The 25,269-nt window shown below is 38.0% G+C and overlaps 1 protein-coding gene across 2 annotated transcripts in view; it reads left to right on the forward strand.

Annotated features, from left to right (window-relative positions):
* SYN2 (synapsin II) overlaps positions 1-25,269 on the forward strand; it is a 296,790-nt gene that overhangs the window by 225,230 nt on the left and 46,291 nt on the right. The window contains exon 12 of one of the 2 annotated variants that reach the window (XM_058565310.1): positions 19-2,638. The exons of the other annotated variant lie outside the window; for it this stretch is intronic. Within the exon in view, the coding sequence (XP_058421293.1) occupies positions 19-119 (101 nt within the window). The 3' untranslated portion in view covers positions 120-2,638. Of the gene's footprint in view, positions 1-18; positions 2,639-25,269 lie in introns of those variants that run through there. 2 annotated transcript variants of the gene reach the window in all.

Here is a 25,269-nt window from a genome sequence, read left to right on the forward strand (position 1 = left end):
TTCTCCTTTTGTTCTCAGATGTTCTAAGTCAGCTGCCTGCAGCGCATGTCAACATTAGAACACCTGGGGCAGAGTGGCTCCCAGAACAACAGGAGAGACTTGCCAACAAGCTTGCCTAGGATTTCTCTGCAGTGGAAATTTTGGGACTGGAGCCTGTTTGGAAATACCAGAGATAACTGGGAAAAAAAAAAGTGTCAATGCTTCCTATTAGAACAAGACAGAAAACCATAGAGATCATTTTAAAGAAGCCAAGCTTTTGACTAGATGTGAGAGGAAATGGTTTAGAAGAGGTTACAGGTCACTGCCCCCTTCTTGTTGAGTATACTTTGGCTTTGTTTTCTTGGTCATGATTGGAAAGGGATCTGTCGCTAACCTTCTATCAAGATGCTCACTGATAATAACTTGGGGTCCAGTATCAACTCTTGAGGGAAGTGAAAAAGCTACCAAATGTATGTAGAACAAGAAGTCCTTCCCTCACTTTATCTTTTCAGTCACTAAATATGTTGATTCATTAAAGTCCAAACTTGCTGGCACCATCTTGGCCTCTTATGCCCTACCTTGGCCTCTCATGGTCACCTCCATAAAAGCTATGGGTGAGTCAGCTAAAATGAGAAAGAGTAAAGAGGTGTGTTTCTGGCTCCTCCACTCAAGACTCTGAGCAATGAACAACTGCAAACAAAGTCTTTCAACCTGAAACTCTCAAGGGCAGGGTGTGGGAAGATGTGCGGCACGGTGCATGTTCAGCAGGTTGGACATGTGTACTTTCCTTTCATTTAATAATTAGAAAAGAATTAACTCTCCCCACTGAACTGCAATACAGCTTCTGATGCTCGCTCCTTCTGGAAAATGCCACTAAGACAACACCAAGCTTCAAAACGCTTGTGTTTTCTGGCCAGGGATAAAGAGTTCCCTCTTTACCTACAGTGATTTTTTTTGCCTAGTTGCTCATGTTCTAGAATGTTTATTAATTAAATTTGGCTTCTCTGGTTGATTTTGTAATATTTTTTTCACACGTTGAAGTCAAGCATCTGTACACACACTGGTTGAGAGTCCATTGACAGCCAAATACACAGACGGAAAAGCCCTTTGCCTCCATGCTGTATAGTGTGAGTGCAGAGCCCTTCCTTTCATGCAATTCGTCAAGTTCTGTGTAAGTAGAAGTTATCTGCAGGCTAACAGAGAAGACAACATCACTCCTGTCATATGTCTGTGGAATGTTGCTGGGTAAGAAATAAGAATTGTTCATCCAAAGCCTGGGGATTCTGGTAGTCTGCCTCTCATGAAGGACCAGCAAATATTTTGTAGAAACCCTGGATTGTTTTCCTTGATGTGAGGCTTAAAAATCTAGATAAACATTATGAAATGTGATTTCTGTCTACTTGGCAGTGAGGGATGGTGTGGTATTAGATTTAAACACACACACGCACAAACACAACTCCTTGGAGACAAGTTGTAACCTGTGTCTTGGAACCCCTGGGTAAATCCTAGAAGACAAAGGAAGAGAGCTCGTGTAGAGTAGGGTTTCAGCACGTGGACTCGGGGCAGACTGCCCGGGTTCAGATCCTAGCTTCTTTACTTACCAAGTATGAGACTTTTGGCAGATTATTAGTCTCTTTGTGCTTCAGTTACCACATCTGTAAAATGGGAACAATAGTAGTCCCTACCTCATAAGGTTGCTATGAAGATTAAATTAATATTTGTAAAGTGCTTAGATGTGTGCCTGGCACATAGTAAGCTCTACATAGATGTTTGTTAAATAAATAAAGTAAAGGTGTGTGTTACAAGTGTATTAGTTTGCAAGGGCTGCTATAACAATGCCACAGGCTGGGTGGCTTAAAAAAACAGAAATGTGTTGTCTCACAGTTGTGGAGACTGCAAGTCTGAGATGAAGGTGTCCTCAGGGTTGGTTCCTTCTGAGGCCTGTGAGGGAACAATCTGTTCTAGGCCTCTGTCCTTGGCTTATAAATGATCATCTCCCTGTGTTTTCATACCATCTTTCTTCTGTACATTTCTGTTTCCAAATTTCCCCTTCTTATAAGGACACCAGTAGTATTGGATTCGGGCCCATCCTAATGACTTCGTTTTAAATTAATCACTTCTGTAAAGACTCTGTCATCAAATATGGTCACATTCTAAAGTACTGGGGGTTAGGACTTCAACATATGAATTTTGGGGAGCACACAGTTCAGCCCATAACAACAACAATTTTAACACAAACTCCTCTATCTCCAGGACTACCTGGAGTTGAAGTATCCACATGTAACAGCAGCTACCAAACCACGTAGAAGGGGGCTCTTTTATCTGCATGTTTCTGCTTTAAGCCTATTATATTCATCTATCAACCTCTTATTTAAAACTATACTTACAGCCTGTGCTTCTCCTGGAAACTTGAGTTCAATAAGCCTAGACTATTTCTTCGGAGCAGCATATTTCTTAAGGGTCAAGTTTGGCTTATTTAATTGGTCCAAGTTCATTTTTTAGTTTATTGAATTCTCCCTAGTTTCAGTATCCCTTCATTAAAATCTATCAATATTTATTAGATTTTGATGGTGTTGCTCATAATCCTTCATCTTTCCAGAGTAGGAGTCGTAATCCTTTAAGATTGCTTGCATACACTCAACAAGTTTTTTTTTTTGTTTTTTTTTTTTTTGGTGAGGGAGATCAGCCCTGAGCTAACATCCATGCTAATCCTCCTCTTTTTGCTGAAGAAGACCTGCTCTGAGCTAATATCTATTGCCAATCCTCCTCATTTTTTTCTTCCCCAAAGCCCCAGTAGATAGTTGTATGTCATAGTTGCACATCCTTCTAGTTGCTGTATGTGGGACGCGGCCTCAGCATGGCCGGAGAAGCGGTGCGTTGGTGCATGCCCGGGATCCAAACCTGGGCCGCCAGCAGCAGAGGGCACGCACTTAACCGCTAAGCCACAGGGCCGGCCCTCAACAAGTTTTTTGAATAATTTAAAATTTTTGTTTCTAGTTCTTCATGACATGCCTTCATGGGTGAAATACAGAACACTCTATGTACCATGCGATACTTGCAAGGGCTTTAACTTATGTGTGACTGGATACATGTTAGTGTCACCCAGACAAAAAAAAAATCTAATGGTCTGGGCCAGCCCCATGGCTTAGCGGTTAAGTGCGTGCTTTCCGCTACTGGTGGCCCAGGTTCGGATCCCAGGTGCTCACCGACGCACCGCTTCTCCGGCCATGCTGAGGCCGCGTCCCACATGCAGCAACTAGAAGGATGTGCAGCTATGACATACAACTATCTACTGGGGCTTTGGGGGGTAAAAAAAAGGAGGAGGATTGGCAATAGATGTTAGCTCAGAGCCGGTCTTCCTCAGCAAAAAGAGGAGGATTAGCACAGATGTTAGCTCAGGGCTGATCTTCCTAAAAAAAAAATCTGCTTAAAAAAAAAAAAATCTAATGTTCTGAATGGAGAAGGAAAACCAGAAAAACATCACAAGATTAATCAATTTTAGAAATAGTAGTAAAGATAAAATGCAAGCATAAGTTAGGATGAGTTGAAAGGAAATTTTTAAAATCAATAATTTCCCCAAACTTGGGACATAGTTGATTAGGTTTTGAGCTTCTTAAGAGCAGTACCATTGTCTTATACTGCTCTTTTTTTTAAACATTCCATGATGACTAACATAATTCTGGACATACGTAAGTGCTTAATGAATATTTGTGCATTAAAAACGTTTGATTAAGGCTAAGGTTTAAGAGTTTATCTTTAGGAAACTTATGAAACTCATTACATATCAAAGACAGCACAAGTTGAAAATATGAACAGACTCATAAGAGAAGCTCAGAAGTAGAGGGCTTTTCTCTTAAACTATCATTTACTCAAAGGGAAAAAAATCCAAAATAGTCTCATATAAGTGAGGAACAATCTACTTGATTTGAGATGATAGTTTAACCTTCCTACTTTAAATATAAGAAGAGAGAACAAGATATCACAGACCTTAGAAGGACATTCACCTAGACCAAATCCCTCATTTTACAGATGTACAAACGGGCTCATAAATATTAACTTGTCCAAGATCATACAATTAACTGGATACCAAGCTATTAACCTGATTTCCATATACTATGCTTCCTCCCTTTCTCCTGATTTATTTAGTATATAAATAATTTAAAATATGCTTCAATTTCCTGATGTGTACAATTAAGGAAGAGGGAAAGGAACTGCTAGAAATGGAAAGCATGCACAATAACCAAGAGGTAGAAGCACCCCGAGTGTCCATCGACAGACGAATGGAGAAACCAAATGTGGTCTATACATACAATGGAATATTATTGAGCCTGAAAAAGGAATGAGATTCTGACACATGCTATAACATGCGCATTATGTTAAATGAAATAAGCCAGTTACAAAATGACGAATACTATAAGATTCCACTTATATGAGGTTCCTAGAGTTGTTGAATTTGTAGAAACAGAAAGTAGAATGGTGGTTGCCAGGGGCTGAGAAGAAGGGGAAATGGGGAGTTGTTATTTCATGGGTGCAGTTTCAGTTTTGCAAGATGAAAACGTTCTGGAGATTGGTCGCACATCAGTGTGGATATACTTAACACTACTGAACTGTACACTTAGAAATGGTTAAAAGAGAGTAAATTTTATATGTTTTTTACCACAATTAAAAGAAACAAATAAAAAGGAAAGAAGAGACAAACACAAAATGACAAGAGAGAAAAAGACAAAGAAGGCACAATGCCAGAGATAGAATGAGAGGAAAGAGCATAGAGCAAAGTTTTCCCAGCCATGGAGATCCTCACCACCCACGATCCCACCTCCCAAATCCAGCCCTCTGTTCTGATTCTTAGTTCCATTTGCTATAGTTTTCCATATGCTTACTGAAATCTCTCTCCTGTTCATACCAGAAGTCCCTGCTCTGCTGTCAGATTCCTGATCCCAGTTTCTAAACACACACACACACACACACCACACACCATGGTAGGCCAAAACCCTCCTCCAGTTCTTCAATCCTCTTCTCCCAGGGTTGACCTGTCACCAAAGCCAAAACTCTTGTCATCCCTTTTACCCTCTAGGTGGCCAAGGGCCAGAACTAAACCAAATTGTGAAGATAAAACTTATTTCAGGAGCCTCTTACTCTCCTTCTCCTTGCCTTGGCTGCTTGGCACCCTCATGCAGCTCCCAGGCAGACAAGAGGCATTCATTGTACTCAACTCAGAGATTCCTGCATCAGTGCCCTTGCTTTGCACAACTTTCTCTACTTGGTTCATGCACTATGTCCTTCCCTCCATCTCTACACCACCCCACACCCCACTCCCCACTAGTGTCATCATCACTCCTACAGACTCTTCAAATTTGCTTTCAGGAAACTATCATGCTAAAAATAGAATCAGACTACAGAATTCATACTGTGGCAGTATGAAAAGATAGCAGTTTATTAATATGTGTCATTCTCTCAGGGAATATTTGCTTTGTAGTAGGTTATGAGTCAAATGGCCATCTCTTTAATGGTGAAATTTTAGCTATCAAAGACAGGCCTTTGGGAACGTGATTTTAGGGTAGCAAGGCCTTTGAGATACACACTGAAAGGACATTGAGCTCTGCGTCTCCTTTCTTCTTTCCTGCTTTCCCACTCTTGAGACAGCTACCCTTGTCCCTTGATAGTGTCTCCTTTGATGGAAACACTTGCAATGTTTTGGTGCTTGGCTCCATAGTCAGAGAGCTAAAATGACCAAGTTCCTACTTTTGAGTAGTTTGTAATCCATATTTACTGACTTGCCTAGCTCAAAATTGCTGTTTGTTCAGATGGTCAATTCTGAAAAATTCTCATCGGGAGACTTCGAAAGAATGGCCAGTTAGAACATAATTCTTAAATTCTTGGTAAATAAAGTTTCAGGCTCTTCCTCACGGAACCTTTTCCCAAACCTGCTTCTTTTGCATAGGATTCAAATTCTTGCTTGAGTGCTGTCTTTTAAAATTTCCTCTGTGTTCTATTGGAGAAGCTAGTGAGCAGTGATATATGGAAAAAAAAATTGCTAGGGAATGTGGAAGGGAAATGAAGACTAGAAGCAATATGGAATTATCAGCTCCTTATTTTACTGAAGACCAACTTAGCAGAAGTGATTTTTTTTGAACTATGTGTTTCTAATATGACTGGGTACACATGGATTGTGGAAGTAAACCCCTGAAAGTAAATTCTTCACTGAAAGCATTTCAATGAATGTCACGTATATCCTTCCAAATTACCAAAAGAAGTTCAAGCACTGGGGCAATTCATAGCTGGCCTTATGGTTGATGAGGACATTTGCTAGTCATTCTGAATGCAGTAATACGAAGATGAGCTTTTTAATGATAGCTCATCTTTTGTTCTCTGGTGAGACACCCAAATATCTTGAGTGTCAGTCTTCCTCCTAATGAATGAACTTGCTGTTCTCGCTCACCTTGAGTTGTGAGAATCAAAGATCAGGGCTGGCCCTGCGGCTTAGCAGTTAAGTGCGCATGCTCTGCTGCTTGCGGCCCAGGTTCGGATCCCGGGCATGCACCGACGCACCACTTCTCCGGCCATGCTGAGGCCGTGTCCCACATACAGCAGCTAGAAGGATGTGCAGCTATGACATACAACTATGTACTGGGGCTTTGGGGGAAAAAAAATAAATAAATAAAATTATAAAAAAAAAAGATCAGATAATGTTCACTGTTTTTAATTGCATTTGGCTTAAGGGATCCCTCCATCTGTTTTTCCTTTTATTGTTCTTTCCTGGAAGTGTCACACCAAATAAAGCACGAATCTCTCCTGTAGCATATTTAAAGCCATCTTCATGTTCCTAGCCCCAGTATAAATCTGGAGAAAGTTCAAAATAAGCATCTGTTTTCTAAGGAAAAACAGTTCAAATAGACCATCTCTGAAACACAGACTGCAACCAAACATGCAAAAGAGATGTAATCACCAGTAAACCAATGAAGCCACATAGCCATGCTAGCTATTATGGTGCTTGATACCTAGAATGTCTTCAAACAGCAAATCCAATTCTATAAGAAGAGGAGTTTAACACTCTAGGTAATCCAATAAAGCTTCCAGTAATTCTGCTTTTTTCTGCTCTCAGTCATTTTATTTTTGTCCTTTGCTTATCATTTGGAATGATGACTCCTATTTGCTATTGGGCAGTTACCTTTGACTACTCAACTCTCATTTTAGACTTAAGGCACACTGCACCCTTTCCAATAGTAGAAAATTCTTTTTCTAGGGAACATGTTATGGCAAATCCTAGAGACTATAAACCTAAGTAAGTCTTATTTATAAACGAGTTGTCTCCTTTCATCTTCCAAAAAGGAAAAGGTTTTTTTTCCTTTTAAATACACTTTAACAAAAAAGAAATACCGCAGTCTTCCCAAGGGCTAAAATCTCATGTAGCCTATATTTCAACTATCTTTTTTATCTACTTGAATTCCAGTATTTTTTTAATGGACTAAGTAAAGACTGGCTATTAGGGGCTAGGAAAGAAAGATGCCTCTTCTAGGATCCCTAAACTTAATTAACTAACGGTTTGGCTAGGGAGGGACTCTAAAGGAATTTAATTAATTTTGTTAATGTTTTGTTCTTGGTCTTTGAAAGGAAGAGTAAAACAGAAATAACAGAGAGATTTTTATAAAGATTTTTAAATGTCAAGCATTAGAATGTCTACGTTTGCATTATATTTTATAATTGTTGTCATCATCACATTGAAAAATACTTATTAAGCCTTTAAGTCTGTATGATGCTGTGGTAAGCAATGTATAAAGAGAACTACATAGAGACAATTCCCATTTTGCTGGGTGGAAAAGGGAAGCTAAGGCTGAGGCACAACATGAAGAATATAGATTTGTACCAGTGGGTAAGGAATTATAAAGTTTAAGAAAAATAAGGTTTTTTTCCCTTTGTTTTCACAGTTAAATTTGGTAAAAAGCAAAATAATCATGCAACTATAGAAGAGAAGTTAAGGATTATCCAGGCCAACTCTTTTATTTTATAGATCAGATAACTGCATAGGAGAAAGGCAAAGTAACTTGCCCAAAGTTACAGAAAATTCAAGACATACTCGGGTTTACAACCTAGGTTTCCTAAATCCAAATTTATTATTCTTTCCGTTGCACTGTTTGGTCACAATGTTTTAAAAAATGCGTTAATAAGTTGTTTGTAGATACGATCTCAGTAAAGATTCAAAATTTTAAGGTTTAGTTTAAGAGGAGATTAGTTTAAGAGGAGAACAAGGAAAAGATTAGAGCAAGACAAGAGCGTGTCTGGGAGAAAGAAAAGGTCGAGAGGCAAATGGAAATGAAGGAAGAATTGCAAGTCTCTCTCGTAATGAGTAGTGTGACCTGTGGAATGTATCCAAGAACATAGCACTGGGTGACAGGACACCTGGGCTCTGTCTCTCACTAGCTCTGGAGCTGTTGATCAGTTACTTAACATCTTCTTCCTTCATGGATAAAGCAGAAGAGTTGAACTGAAATCCCTCTGAGGAATTCCTGCCCTCCCATGTTACAATTCTATTATTTGATGGCGCCAAAACATAGGTAGTTCTGGGAAGAGAATCCTACCTTGTTACGGGAGAATGTATAAGCTTCCCACAGGGTCGCATGAGAAAAGGTATTAGTCCTGAGCCAAGAAGAATAATCTCTTTCGTTAAAGACCTCAGAAACTCAGGAAGTGCTTTCATTTGTTTCCATCTCAGTAAGTTACTTCTTTACCATATAGGAGGATTTGGTTTTGGTGTTTATTCACTTTTGTGTTAGAACTATGAGAGCCAGATTTTTTATTGTTGGCTCTAGGTCCATATATATGTATATAAACATAGATGTTAGTAACTTTAGGAGTTACTGGTAAGGGAAGCATTTCTTTTTTTTTTTAACTTACTTTTTTTAAATACAATTTATTTGGTTAAGTTCTCCCCCCTCTCCTAAGTTCCAAATGTAGGGTAGTTGGCGAGTTTTGAGGAAGTTCCTCTGGTGGAGTGGGTGCTCCTTCCTCCTGAATCTTTCCAGGAGAATGCTGTGGTTAGAAAGGTTATCATTCTTGCACTGTCCTCAGTTGAAAAAAAAAAAAAGACAATTAGGTCACACTTGTGTGGCTGCTTTCTGTTATGTTTGAAAATGCAGCCACCAGGTTGTCCACTCGAGACCAAGTTGATCACTAAAATAAATTTAATAAATTCCTAATCTCAGTTTGGAAAACCCAGAGTACAAATCTTTTATTTTCTTGATGTGCTAAACAAAACTCAAACTTATGCATACGATTATTAAAGCAAAGAGTTGCAATCATAACTCATTTCAGCAAGCTAGCTTAAGGCATATTTAAACAAAGCCATGCACTTTGCACAGCCTGTTTCCTGAGACCTGAGATAAGAGCAATGGACATCTAGCCATACCATCCCAAATATTTGGACACAACCTGCAAAGTTCTGTGAACTGTCTGTGTGCTTTGGGTTATGTCATTTATATGTTTTGTCTAGACCAAACTGAGTATCTAGATGTTTGGAAACATCCAGATGATAGACTTAAGAATTTTTGTTTTGATGGGATATTTGGCATTATAACCAAGCAGTATTTCCAATCAATAACATTGACATCATCAGCCTTTGAAAAAGCATATGCTTTGTTTTATTTGAGATTGACATGAGAGAGTAAAAAAGACTCCAAAACCATAACATGTTAACTCAGTTTTACATGTTGACTTCCATTTGCAAGAATTGTGGTTTGAAATGCTGTAAAATATAGAGCAATCAAAATGCCTCTAAAGTTTTTAGAACCTTCTCACTCATTGTCTGCTTGTCTGTTTTTTCTTTTTTACATTAAAATTTTGATCTTTGCTTACAAAGTTTCAGTTATCCGAGATGAATAAGTTCTGGAGCTGTAATGGATGGCATGGTGACTATAGTTAACAATACTGTATTGTGTACTTGAAATTTAAGAGGGCAGATCTTGGGTGTTCTCACCACAAAATAAAAAGAGAAAAAAAGGAAATTGGTAACTGTATGAGGTGATGGATATGTTGATTGGCTTGGTTGTGGTGAATATTTCACAGTATACGTGTGTATCAGGCCATCAGGTTGTATGCCTTAGATATATAGGATTTTTGATTGTCAAATATACCTCAATAAAGCTGGAAACATCTTTAAAAAAAAATTGATCTTTGCCTTATTGGAACGATGAAGAAATCTAAATCTGAATAGCTCTTTTTATAATACACAGTCATTGTTTGTACTTGCAAAATTGGATTAAGAAATCACTGGTATTCTTACACATGTTTTTTTGCCAAAGAAAATTCAGCATATTTCTGCTTAGCCTTGAAATTTGCACCAACCAGACTGAGTGATTAGGTACCACCCACACTCTTCTCCTTGGCATCCCCACTTCCCCAGGGAAATCTCAGCTTGAAACGGTTATAACATGTATCAACTCCTCTTGCGCCTTGCTCTGTTACACCTGTCCTGCACGTGAATTAATTCCCCAGCTGTACCACATTATGAGGTCCAGCACTAAATTTGTAAAAATCAAATAAACATCTTTTCTATGTTTATCCCTTTCCATCCTGTTCTGTATCCAAAATTATAGACAATAATCTATGTGATGAGAACACCTTTCTTTGTGCTTCCTTTTCTTATTTTAGGCATCAGACTCTACTTGGGTCATAATTACTTTCTTGAGCATGAGCATATTATAGAGCATGTAACGAATACAGGTTTCTTCTTTAGCTCTGCAAATACCTGAATTATTCAAAACTCACTCTTCCTTTTCCTCTCCCTTTCAAAACCAACACATATCACACACACACACGCGCACTCACGGCTTTAAAAAAGTAATATAAGAAACTAAATTTTATCATGAATATGATGAACAAACTGTTCTAAAGCTTGGTAGTTCCCCTTTGCTTTACCTATATCCTAGTACTATTACAAAAGGAAATACAAAATAACATACTTTGTTAATTGTCACAGTAAGTAGAAATTTGGAGTTTTAAAATGTTTTTCTTTATCCAAACAATACATGTATATAAGTCAAATAGAATTTAAAAGCTTATTACAAACAAACAAACAAAACCAACGAACTACAATTTACTTGCCCACACCACCATCTATGAGTTCTGCTTCTCAGTCACTTCTCAATCTCTTTCACCTTTCTTCTGCTGTTTCTCTGTTTCTTCCAATATTTTCCTCCATATTTCTAAATGATTTGCTTATTCTACTTTCTCTTTATTAGTCAACTTGAGCATTATCTAACTTGCAACTGTGGAAGCTATGGCTTTAGCTCTCTTACACCCCACATGCCCCCTTTCATTCCTTTCCTTCACTCCTTTCTTTCATCATCTCAATGCAGTTTTATCACAATTTTTGGACAAATGAACATTCTGTGTTTATATTATTATTACCATGTAAATATACCCCCTTATTCATTAGTGAGCCAAGAGGTATATTATATTACATTCCTTTCTTGTAGAAGTTTGTTTTTCCCTAGAGCTAATAATTACCGTTTTTGGTTTTTTTTTTTTTACTACCACTAATTCTTCCCAAACTCTCCAAAAGAACTTTAAAACTCCTTTCAACACAGTCAGACACATCAGGTAATCTATTGGTATCATTTTGGGGGTTGAGGAGACATCTTTCTGGAATCCCTCAATCCTCCCACTCCAGGTAGGGTTAGTTGTTCTTTTCGGCCTCCTGCAAAGTTGCCAGCCTTGCCTTTCCCATCATCCTGAGAATTGTCCTCCCTTTCTTTAGTGTTAGTTCCCCTGTTACCTGGATTTCTGTCTTCTTATAATTGGTTTACTCCACCCCTTTGTTAGAGTACATCTTCTAGTAGCTTCTCGAGAAAAGGTGAGTGGGAGGCAATTTTTAACAAATTTTTATTTGTAAAAGATTACATGAGTGTAATCATATAATTTCCCCCAGATTCTCCTACTCTTAACATTTTGCCCCATTTATACACACACACACACACACACACACATGCGAGTGTATATATATACTAAAAATATTTTTTTCTAAATCATTAAAACTAAGTTCAATACATAATGGCCCTCTATCCCTAAACGCTTCAATATATATTTCATAAGAATAAAGATATTATCTTATATTTATAGTTCCATTATCAACTTTGATAAATTTAACATTGATACAATACTTTAATCTACTGTCTATATTCCAATGGATCAATTTTGTCAAACTGATCCAAGAGTGTTTTTTATATTATTTTTTTCCCTCCAGTACAGCATCCAGTCTAGAATCAGGTATTGCGTTTAATTGTCATGTCTCCTTAGTCTCCTTTAATCTGGAACATTTCCACAGTCTATCTTTGTCTTTTATGACGCCCTTTTTTTTTTTTTTAAGAATAAAGCCCTTCTCTCTTTTATTTTAGATAGAGTGCTCCTCATTTTGTTTCCTGATGTTTCATCACAGTTAGATTCAAGTTATACATTCCTAGTCAGAATACAACATAAGTGATGTTGTGTGCTTTTTAGGGCATCACATCTGGAGACACCCAGTATCCATCCACCCCTCATTGGTGATGTTAATTTTGGTCAACTAGTCAAAGTGCTATTCAATTTTTTCTCCATTGAGTAGTTATTTTTTTCCCTTGCAATAAGCAATCTATGGGAAGACACTTTAAGACCATGCTAATATCCTCTTCATCATTAAAATTTCTGCCTAGATTTCGCATCCATTGATGATTCTTGCCTGAACCAATCTTTACTTTGATGGTTGCAAATGATGATATAACTCTTGTACTCCTTTTACATTTACTGGTAAGCACTAGCATTCTCCTAAAGAAGGGCAAGAGCCCTCCTTTCTCTTCCCAGCTATCCATCCATCCATCCTTCTATCTACACACCCACCCTCTATCTATCATCTATCTATCTATCTATCTATCTATCTATCTGTCTGTCTGTCTGTCTGTCTGTCTAATCTATCACCTCTCTATTCTTGGTATGAACTACTCATGGATTTTTTTTTTCAATGGTTTATAATTCATTATTTTCCCTACTCTCTCTTTCTAGAATTCCTATTTTTCAAATTCTGGCACGATCCTATAATTTTCTTATCTTTTCTCTCTTGTTTTTCAGCTCTGGTCTTTTCATTCTACTTCATGTCCCAGAATCTCCTAATCCTTATGTTGACTGTTTTTAATTTTAGCTATCATATTTTTAATTTTCAAGAGCTCTGTCTTGATTCTGATTTTTCTTATTTCATGGATGCAGTAGATACTCTTTTGTCTCTCAGAATATTATTGAACCTGTTTTCTACTCCCTACGTTGTTTCTGTTTCTTTCTCTGAGTTCTTTTTTTTTCTTTTCCCCTGAATTCTTTGCTTTGGTTTTTTTGATTATTTGTGTGCCTTTCACGTTGGAGGTGCTCTCAAACATTTAGTGATCTTTGACAGATAATATTTAAGAGTGAGGTGTGGGCAGTGTTTGTTGACTGGTCAGCTTCACTGTGATGTGATTTGGTAGGGCCCATTTGTTTCACTGAGCTGCCCCTAAATGTCAGTGCCTATAGATTTTTTTTCTCTTGAGGTAGTTTCTCCAGGGGAGAATCATCTAATCTTCTCCCTGGGGGAAACTGGGCAGGGTGGGGGCAGGGAGTTGAAGGGCTAGTTGGGGGGAAGAGGAAGATATAAGCTGGGATGCTGGAGAGCAAAGGAGGTACTTGCACACAGTGTTCACCCACATCCTCCATCAAGCCTACAGTCCTTGCACCCAGAGCCTCTTTCAATTTCTTCAAAGAATAAATCTCCATCCTTGTATAGGGTAAGAGAGGAGCAGTTACTTAGCTGGGTGAAGTAATAGAGTAGATATGGGGGACTAAATGTTCTTGATACAGACTTTCAACCAGTCTTCAATCCTCCCTATCCCAAGGTTCACCTGATGCCTCCAATTCCTAAATTTTCCAGGGTTCTGAAGAATGAATTAACTCTCTTCTCATTGCCTTCTGCCATCTGTAGTCTTAGGTTTTAGCTTTCTCCACTCTGCTAAGTCAGTTATGACTGGTCCTTCTACTTTCTATTTTTTTAGAAATGTGTGGAATCTTCCATCTGTTGTTGTCTCCTCTCCCATTCCCTTTGTACTAGTGTGTTTAAGCTATTTTAAATTCCTATGCTGTCATTTTGATGATGTTTCAAAGGGGAACAGAGGTAAAGCTATGAATTTGATCCACTTTGTTAACTAGAATGTAAGCAAAAATTTGAATCAGGATGAGAGCAGCAAAGTCCAAGATTAGAATTAGTATTCTGGCCACTTGCACTCAATCCTTTCCAATTCAAGTGGAAATGGCTCCTGAGTGTGAGTTCTGTGTACATAAGTTTGTTTTGTGATCAAGGGGAAAGACATGATCCTAAAGGATTAGTGTAGGGGGGAAATGTGATGTAGCTGCTTAGGGAAGGCTATCAAGAGAAACTATTTACATCATATTTCTTTATATAATATGTAAAATTGTATCTCATCTGCACTGACCCACATAACCTTTTGCAAGATGGATCTAGAAAAATGGAACAACTTTAAGAAGACCCAGTAATAGAGATCATCATATGGATAGGATACAAATGATCTACATTTCACCATTTTAAATGACAATTCAAATACAACATAGGATACAGGGATGGACATAATAGGAAATTCAATCAGAAAACAGAGCTTAATTTTCACATGTTCAACAACTAATGTTCAACACCTATTATGGTGCCAGGCATCATACTAAATGCTTATGTCCTAGATTTTCTTGCTAGGTTATCATTAATATCCTCAGCAGGAGAAACTGTGCTTTTGACAGAAATGCAGACAAAGCCAAGTTACAATGATGAAACAGGGAAACTGGGGTTGACTCTATACAGTAATAAAACTTGAGAGTGACTGTAAAAATATAATCTGCCTGGGGTGCAGTTTGACTTATCTCAGAGGGATTTGCCCAATAAAATATTACTTAGGTATCTAAGGAAACTATATTTTATGATTCTATAACTAACTGAAAATTAAGCAATTTTGCTGAATCAATAGTTTATGTATAAATATTCACTGTGTGTGTGTGTGAAACCACAGCCAGTTTTCAGGTAAATCTTGTCTTTTCAAACAGTGACATAGCGTAGGAAAAAAAGGATCCATTGGATGGTCCACTAGATCAAGGAAAAGAAAATCCATATATTGTTCAGGATTTTCTACTTGATACTCCATTAAAAGTTTACTGAGTTTTAGTTAAATCGTGTGATGAAGGAAGAAAGGAATATTTTTCCTACATAATTCCTTCACAGAATTTGTTGTTGGTGAGGGGTGGAGGGAAGGGGAATTGTGGAGCCCTCCATAATATATTGTTGAATGAAAAAGGAGGTCATGATATATATCATAATATCCAGTCTGTGTTTAAAATGGGAGAAATATTTATATATTTATAGAAATATAGAGAAATATTTATTTATATTATATATTTATATATGTTATATATTATATATGTTATATATTATATATGTTATATTATATATTTATATAATATATTTATAGAGAGGGTCTAGAAGTATTTACACAAATGGTTAAAAGAGGTTATATCAAATTTGCAGGCTATGTTAGGCCAACTGATTATCCTTGTTCCCCACAAGCGTGGGGAACAATGTGGAGCAAAATAAATGCTAATATACTGCTAATGGGAGTAAAAGTTGGTACAGCCACTTTGAAGCTTCACATCAGAAAAATGCAAAACAGTAATGAGATATCATTTTGTGCACATCAGATTTGAAACAATTTTAAACTCTTACACTAAGTGTTGGCAGGCAGGTGGGAAAGTTGATATTGTGTATGCTTGATACAGTGTAAATCTGAAAAACAACTTTGAAGAGCATTTTAGCTGGTAATAGCTAGTAAAGTTGAAAATAGGCATACACTGTGCCTCAGACCTTGCAGGTTTTCATTTTATGTCGACTCTTGGTTAACTGAATTATATCAGAAAGTAAATTTTTCAGAAATGGTCTATCTCCAGAATCCTTGTGTATCTGAGGCTGTCTATTATTTGTATGTATCTGTTGCCTGAATGACACTGGGTATAGAATTTTTCAGTCAAAACCCTTATCACTCAAAACATTTAGATGTTGCTGCACTGTTTTCAGATAAAAGTTCCTGTGGAGAAGTCTCAAGCCAGCCTAATTCCTTTTCCCTGTGCAGGGGGTTTGACCTCTTTTCCAGGAGACCTGTAGGAATTTTTCTATATCTTCAGCAGCTTCACGGGTATTCTTCTTAGTGTTATTTTCTATTATTTTTTTCCCCTGAAACCCTTTGATATGCAAATTGAACTAATCATTTCAGAAACACTTCTCTGTGTCGCTGACTATATCTTTGACTTGGTTTCCACGTGTTCATACTGTGCCTTTTTACTTCTAACACATTTCTTTGTTCTGGGACTGTGTTGTGTTCTCCTCAGTTCCTTTCCCTAGGCTTTTCAGCTCCTTTTAGACCCTATTCTTTCATTTTGTTACTTCATATTCTCCTTAATTTCTTCAAGAGTGTGAAAAACATAATATCTAAACATTTTTTCTCTTTCCTGGGTAAGTTTTCTTCCAGTTGGGATTCTTCACTGCATTTCTTTCCTTTTGGGGGGCCTATGGAGGCAAGACTAACAAATTTTTGCACAGGTCTCATTTCAGCTTGTTTTGCCTACTCATCTTTGGCACAGCAATCCTTTCCCCAAAATAATGTAGGCAAATTCTCCTTGACTCCAGACCTTGTTTATTTGGGTGAACCTTGTTTATCCCCTCAGAACACGAGATTAAGGACTCATGTTAATGGGTTGTGGTTTTGTTCTATCCTTTACCTGCCTGTGGGAGCAGGAAGGGGCTTGAGAGTGTTGGGGCTTGGAGCAGATGAAGTCATGGAGCTTTATCACCACTCTCTCTAATGAGCCCTGTATAAAGAGGTCATTCTGTTGAGTTGGGAGGAGAGGGTCTGTCCTTGTAGACAAATAGTTAGGGTAATGAGGTTCTCTTGAGTCTCAATATGTTTCCCTGTTTCATGGTCACCAAGCTGGTGTATTTAGTGTGAAAGTATTGGGTGTTTCAGCTTTTAGTTTGGTGTGGCCTAATGTTTCTACCTCCCATCCACCATCCAGAGACTTTAATTACTGCTTTAAAAAACAAAACAGGGGCCAGCCCGGTGGCATAGTAGTTAGGTTCGTGTGCTCTGCTTTGGCGGATGGGGTTGGCAGGTTTGAACCCCAGGTGCACACTAAGCCACCACTTGTCAAGCCATGCTGTGGCGGCATCCCACATACAAAATAGAGGAAGATGAGCACAAATGTTAGCTCAGGGCCAATCTTCCTCACAAAAAAACAAACAGGGACAGCCCCAGTGGCCTAGTGATTAAGTTTGGCACACTCTGCTTCATCAACCTGGGTTCGGTTCCCCCAGCATGGACCTGCACCACTCTTCTGTCGGTGGCCATGCTGTGGTGGAGGCTCACATACAAAAAGAGGAAGATTGGCAACAGATGTTAGCTCAGGGCCAACCTTCCAAGAAAGAAGGAAAAAAAACACCTCTCTTTCACTTTCCACCTGGCCAAAGGGAAAAAGAGGCAAATTCTATGAGTTTTTCTAAATTAGGCTCATGAACTATTTATCTGAGGTCAGAGGAAGGGGCTTCAAGTTAGAAGTTGTTTCCCTTTTGTCATCTATATCTCCAATCTTCATTCCACCAAATCTCAGTTAGGTTTTCCAGAATTTTCTCTGACTACTGATTGCCCCACTGCATTTCTCACTCTTCAGAGAAAGATGAGAGTCTATTCTCTGCATCTTCTTTTAAATTGATAAAATTTGTGTTATATCTGATAATATTTCTTGAAGTTTATAGAATGAGGAGACCCTTGCATGCTTTCAGCATAAGTTGTATATTCTTTGCTCATTTCACATCATTTTTTATATTTAGCTTAATTTAGGGGAGGAAAATTCCTTTGTGATCTTGCATTTTAACTTTCATCTACAGGTCTTTCCAAATTCGTATTGTATGTATCCTCTCTGTTGTGAATGTGGTTGGGTTAAGTGTAGGAGATTATTTGCATTGAAGTTTTCTATGCCAAATCATGCCTTCAAATCCTTATATGAGTGTTTTCACCTGGTCTTCTTTAGAAAATCTTTTGTGGTCATTATTGTTATTTCTACACTTATTCCTACAAGCAGGCTATAGCCTAGAAGAAGATGGAAGATAGGATCCTTTTTTTTTTTTCTTTTTGCTGAGGAAGATTCGCCCTGAGCTAACATCTGTTGCCAATCTTCCTCTATTTTGTATGTGGGTAGCCACCACAGCATAGCCACTGACGAATGGTGTAGGTCTCCACCCGGGAACTGAACCCAGGCCGCTGAAGTGGAGCATGCTGAACTTAACCACGAGGCCACAGGGCCAGCCTTGGAAGATAGGATCTTTTAAGCAAAACATATTTGATCATTTCTAACTCTTGAGAAAAGGAGTAATGTAATAACAGCATACTTAGAGCAGATCATTCTATTTAGGTTAGTGAGTAGCGTTAACTTAAAGGTTATCTGTCCACTATTAGTTTACTTTTAACATCAATGAGTTTGAAGAAGAATGAAGACACTTAGTAACTTCCAAGATATTCTTAAATTAGGTTTTCATAGAGCGATTTTTGTCGGTTTTTTTTTTACAATTGTAATATCTTCTAGTTAGATATACCTAACTTATGCTCGTACATAAAAAGTTCACTTGGCATTTATATTAATAGTCTAACACTAAAATTTCAATGGGAAAATCAGAAAATGGCATTAACAAGCCATTTAAGGAAAAAAATACAAATGGCCATTAAAAATGATGTTCACCTCTGGGGCTGGCCTGGTGGTGCAAGCAGTTAAGTGCGCGCGCTCTGCTGCTGCTGCGGCCCGGGGTTCGCTGGTTCGGATCCTGGGTGCGCATCGACACACTGCTTGTCGAGCCATGCTGTGGCGGTGTCCCATATAAAGTAGAGAAAGATGGGCACGGATGTTAGCTCAGGGCCAGTCTTCCTCAGAAAAAAGAGGAGGATGGGCATCAGATGTTAGCTCAGGGCTGATCTTCCTCACAAAAAAAAAAAAAGTGATGTTCACCTCATTACTTATCAAATATATTTAAATTAAAAGAAGATACCATTATTGGCTTATCAAATTCACAAAGAGAAAAAATAATTTTATTGTAAGTGTTGAGCAGAATGTAATGAGACACTCTGATATAAAAAAAAATGAATACAACCTTGATGGAATATAATTTGGAAATTCTTAGAAAGAAAAATTTGAGGTTTTTGCCCTGTGACCTAGACATTCTACTGCCAGGAAACCATCCCAACGATCAGAGAAAAATATATTTATTTATTTACGAGAACATTTATTTCACTGTTACTTATAAGAAGAAAAAAATTGGAAACAACCTAATGTCAAGTACTAGGAGAATGCCTAAATAAATTGTACTACTTTAGACGAAATATGCAATCATTAAATTTGTGTTTTGGAAGAATTTTAGCAGCACGGGAAAAGTACAAGATGTAATGTTAAGTGAAAGAAGTAAGCCATTCTACTTATGTTAAATAAAGATACACATACACATAAAATAAATCTGGAAAGAAATACACCAAAATATTATCAGTGATACTATCTGGGTAATGAGATGATAGGCGATATTTATCTTTTTCTTTAAATTTCATAATATTTTCAAAATGTTCTATAATGAGCGTGCATTATTTTATAAAAAAGTAGATTTTAAAATATGTACTGTATTTATATATGCCATGCATAATATCTATATATCCACAATATACCCTCAGCAGAATAGGGACATATTATACATCCTGACATTAACATGATATATGAGGTCTTTCATGATATGCGCTCTACTCACCTTTCTCATTTTATTGTTTACTCTTCTCAGATTTTTCCTCTTCATTTTAGCTGTGCTAAACTACTTACAGTCTCCCTCAATGTGCCACGTTTATCTATAGATACTGTTTTTTTCCTTCCTGGAACGCCCTGGGCTCTATTTCAGGAGCAGAGACTTTCATTCTTCTGGAGGAAAGACTTGTAAGAACAAGACAGGGCCTAAGTTCTGGGGCCTGGGGTATCAGGCAAAACACCAAGACAGGAACTCAGGCAGAGGGGAATAGGGTGCAACCTCACTTATCGGACTCGAGATACCAAGAAACACATTAAATTAGTAGCTAGAGCTACTTGATGCTGATCTTCCAATGCTGGGCTGAAACACTGCAATTCCCACTCCCTAAGGATGTTAGAGATGGCCATATCTTCATCTAAAAACAAAATCAAATCCTAAAGCTGTATAAAAAATGACTTATAATTATTGTATCACCCTTTATTTCCATGACAAGGAATGGTGGAGAATATATTATATCCTTAATCCTTACTGAATAATCATCTAGGTCAACCTCTGGCAAGCTCCATCTAAATATGGGCTTCTCAACCTTTTTCACATTGTGGAGCACATAGAAAATGGCATTTCTATGGCACACAGGGGTAAATCCAAGAGGACGCTTCTGCAATGATGATCAGCCTTGGGTCTCTGTGGGCCCCAGGCCTGCCCAGCTTCCCTTCGGGCTGAAATGATCTCTATCTCTGACACCTAAGACACATTCTCCGCACACCAGCTCTGATCTAGATCATTCCAGGCAGAGGTGCATCTAGTCCATTTGGAAATATCCCCAGGAAAAGAGATTCTACCCCTCTTCCTGAGGTAAATTTTTCCTCTGGCAATTTCCTCAGATTTTGCCACTTCAGTAGCAGCCAGAGATCCCTTATTTCAAACCATACGCTGGTCCGGGCCATCACTATCATTTTTAAGGATTTTATTTTAGGTATACAACCATGATTGCATTCTTTAAAGAAGCAACTTCCTGTCACACTTCCTTTTGTGTAACACCCTCATCTAACACATACCTTACACATAGTATGGTAAGGTATGACTTCCATTTTCACAGACTTCTTAATAAGAATCTCTTCTATCAGGAATCAGCATAATCCTACAAGTGATACAGAAGTAAATCAGTTAGCAATCAGTCGAACAGCAATCTTGTACTTCGGTTGTGTGTGGGAACCTATAATAGATCCTTGGGGAGGGAACAAGGAACTGAAAAAAGAGAAGACATGACATGTTTATGTGGACCACTATCTTCTGGTGTTTTATTATTCATTAAAAACAGACATTCCCACCTTTCTTATTCTCTGCTAACGGATGAGGCCTAAAAGTGTCCTGCTTAATTTTGGTGATCATATTTCAAAGAAATAATGGATAGAGTCAAAGGCATTTATATGGAAGCACTGATAGACTGCTTATTTTTTTTATTGATGTTTTAATAGTTTTTAACATTGTAAAATTTTGGATTGTACATTTTTGTTTGTCCATCACCATATATATGACTCCCTTCACCCCTTGTGCCCACCCCCCACCCCCATTGCCCCTGGTAACCACAATACAGTTTTCTCTGTCCATGAGTTGGTTTATATTCCACATATGAGTGAGATCATACAGTGTTTGTCTTTCTCCTTCTGGCTAACTTCACTTAACATAATACCCTCCAGGCCCATCCATGTTGTTGCAAATGGGACGATTTTGTCTTTTTTTATGGCTGAATAGTATTCCATTGTATAAGTATACCACATCTTCTTTATCCAATCATCAGTCGAGGGACACTTAGGTTGCTTCCACTTCTGGGCTATGGTGAATAATGTTGCAATGAACACAGGGGTGCATAAGCCTCTTTGGATTGTTGATTTCAGGTTCATTGGATAGATTCCCAGTAGTGGGATGGCTGGATCATAGAGCATCTCTATTTTTAATTCTTTGAGGAATCTCCATACCGTTTTCCATAGAGGCTGCACCAGTTTGCATTCCCACCAGCTGTGTATGAGGGTTCCTGTTTCTCCACATCCTCTCCAGTATTTGTTTTTTTTTGTCTTGGTGATTATAGCCATTCTAACGGGCGTCAGGTGATATCTTAGTGTTGTTTTGATTTGCATTTCCCTCATGATTAATGATGTTGAACATCTTTTCATGTGCCTATTGGCCATCTGTATATCTTCTTTGGAGAAGTGTCTGTTCATTTCCTCTGCCCATTTTTTGATCGAGTTGTTTGTTTTTTTATTGTTCAGTTGTGTGAGTTCTTTATATATTATGAAGATCAACCCCTTGTCAGATGTATGTTTTGCAAATATTCTCTCCCAGCTGGTGGGTTGTCTGTTCATCTTGATTCTGGTTTCGTTTGTCTTATAGAAGCTCTTTAATCTGATAAAGTCCCACTTATTTATTTTTTCTTTAGTTTCCCTAGTCTGGGTAGGCATGTCATCCGAAAAGATTCCTTTATGACCAATGTCAAATAGTGTGTTGCCTATATTTTCTTCTATGAATTTTATAGTTTCAGGTCTCACCTTCAGTTCTTTGATCCATTTTGAGTTAATTTTTGTGAATGGCGATAGCAGATGGTCCACTTTCATTCTTTTGCATGTGACTGTCCAGTTTTCCCAACACCGTTTATTGAAGAGACTTTCCTTTCTCCATTGTGTGTTCTTAGCTCCTTTGTCAAAAATTAGCTGTCCGCATATGTGTGGTTTTATTTCTGGGCTTTCAATTCTGTTCCATTGATCTGTGTGTCTGTTTTTGTACCAGGACCATGCTGTTTTGGTTACTATTGCTTTGTAGTATGTTTTGAAGTCAGGGATTGTGATGCCTCCTGCTTTGTTCTTTTTTCTTAGGATTGCTTTAGCTATTCGGCGTCTTTTGTTGCCCCATGTGAATTTTAGTATTCTTTTTTCTATTTCTGTGAAGAATGTCATTGGGATTCTGATTGGGATTGCATTGAATCTGTAGATTGCTTTAGGTAATATAGACATTTTAACTATGTTTATTCTTCCAATCCACGTGCATGGGATATCTTTCTATTTCTTTATGTCATCATCGGTTTCTTTCAATAATGTCTTGTAGTTCTCATTGTATAGGTCATTCACCTCCTTGATAAGATTTATTCCTAGGTATTTTATTCTTTTTGATGCAATTGTAAATGGTATTATCTTTTTGAGCTCTCTTTCTGTTAGTTCATTATTAGCGTACAGAAATGCAACTGATTTTTGTAGATTGATTCCATACCCTGCAACTTTGCTGTATAGATTGCTTATTTTTAAGGGAATAATTTAATGATGCCTATTACAAACTACTTAGGTTTAATTTCTTTCTACCAAGGTTAGGAAAATGATCGAATGTCTTTTGACTTTCTACACTTACCTGAATTAGTTTCTGCCATGAGTGGTCAAAGGAAAGGAGTGGTATTCTAGACTTGAGATTGATTGTTTTTTCTGACCCTCCGCCTTTCTCCATTGTAGAAGTGTCTGTGCTTAAAGCTGTATAATCATTTATTTTTTTCCTTCTACCAAATGCTTTCTTAAAATGATATGTACATCCCTTGTACTAGAAAGTAGTGGCTACTGCTCCTTTCTTAGTTCCTATTTTTTTTTTATAAATAATACTTAGTCCTAATAGTGACAGTGGCAGCCTTAGAAGATTTTCCAAAAAAAACTAACTTACTCAATGCACCTTGAAGAACATCTAGACCTAGAATAGGCAGAGCTTTCTCATCATAACTTGTAACAGAAACTAGTGATATATATGGGATCTGTATTTTTTTTCAGTGCATATAAACTATGTTATTTGCCATAGGTTTATAGAGTGGGATGTGTAGGCAGGCTTTTATAAAGCTGTTTTCTTTCATCTTGGTCAACAGGCTTGCAATTTGGGTACCTGCCAACAGATTAGAGGTGGGGCCCTGTGTTATGGTTTTATAGGGCAATTGGCTCAGTTTTTCTAGCCTGTGTGGATAACTGAAAGCAGGGACAGCCCATAGCCTAATCAGCCATGTTTTCCTTAGTTTAAAAATAGCTCAGTTATGCCCAGCAACTCCACTCCTAGGTATTTAGCCAAGAGAAATGAAAACATATGTCCACATAAAAACTTGTATACGAATGTTCATTCTAACGTTATTCATAGTCGCCAAAAAAGGAAAGCAATTCAAATGTCCATCAACTGATGAATGGGTGAAAAAAATGTGGTATATCCATACAACAGAATATCATTCAGCAATAAAGAGCAATGAAATACTGATGCATACTACAACATGGATGAGCCTCAAAAACATTATGCTAAGTGAAAGAGTCAGTCACAAAACACCACGTAGCGCATGATTCCATGTATGTGGAATGTCCAGAATAGGCAAATCTAGAGAGACAAAGTAGATTAGGTTGCCATGTGCTGGGGGATGGGGCAGGAGAGGAAAAAGGAGAATGACTGTTAATGCGGATAGGGTTTCTCTTTGAGGTAATGAAAATGTTTTAAAATTGATCATGGGCGCCGACCCCGTGGCGTAGCAGTTAAGTGCGCACGCTCCACTGCTGGCGGCCAGGGTTCAGATCCTGGGTGCACACCGACGCACTGCTTGTCAGGCCATGCTGTGGCGGTGTCCCATATAAAGTAGAGGAAGATGGGCATGGATGTTAGCCCGGGGCCAGTCTTCCTCAGCAAAAGGAGGAGGATTGGCATGGATGTTAGCTCAGGGCTGATCTTCCTCACACACACAAAAAAAATTGATCATGGTGATATTTGCACAACTCTGTGAATAAACTGTTGGGGGCAAAGGGGGAATTCCTCCCCGCCTTTTCACTAAGGTTCTTATAGCTGGTCAAATAATTAAAAAGGCAGGTTAGCACGAGAAAATCAAACAAAGTTTAATAATATGTATACATGGGAGAAACCCAGGAAAAACTGAGTATCTCAGCCATCTGGCCGAAGCTGCCAGCTTAAGTATCTTTAGCTAAAGACAAGGAGGATGTTGGGGGTAGTGGTTTGGGATTTCAGAGGGGAGGAAGACAATTTACATGGAGATGGAAATGCAAATGTTTGTTAAACAAGTTTTGCTGGGCCAAAAATGGGTTTGTTGCTGTCTTTCTAGTACACCTATTTTACATTATACTATAGCTATCATCTGGTGTTAGCTCACTCCTGGAGCAGGCCTTCTATGTTAAATTCTTTTAGGCAGTTTGGGGAAAGGTCAAATGTTCTTTATGAGTCTTCTGAGCCTTTATTGTCTTCAGCTGGAAATAATCTGCATACCAGAGTGGTGCATCTTGGGGCTGCCTGCCCTGAACCCCATCAATACTGAGAACCACTGAAATGTACACTTTAAATAGATGAATTATATGGTACATGAATTATATCTCAATAAAACTGTTATTAAAATAATAGCTCAATTATAACTCTTC

Source organism: Diceros bicornis, chromosome 2 (assembly GCF_020826845.1).
Source record: "Diceros bicornis minor isolate mBicDic1 chromosome 2, mDicBic1.mat.cur, whole genome shotgun sequence".
Lineage (NCBI taxonomy): Eukaryota > Metazoa > Chordata > Mammalia > Perissodactyla > Rhinocerotidae > Diceros > Diceros bicornis.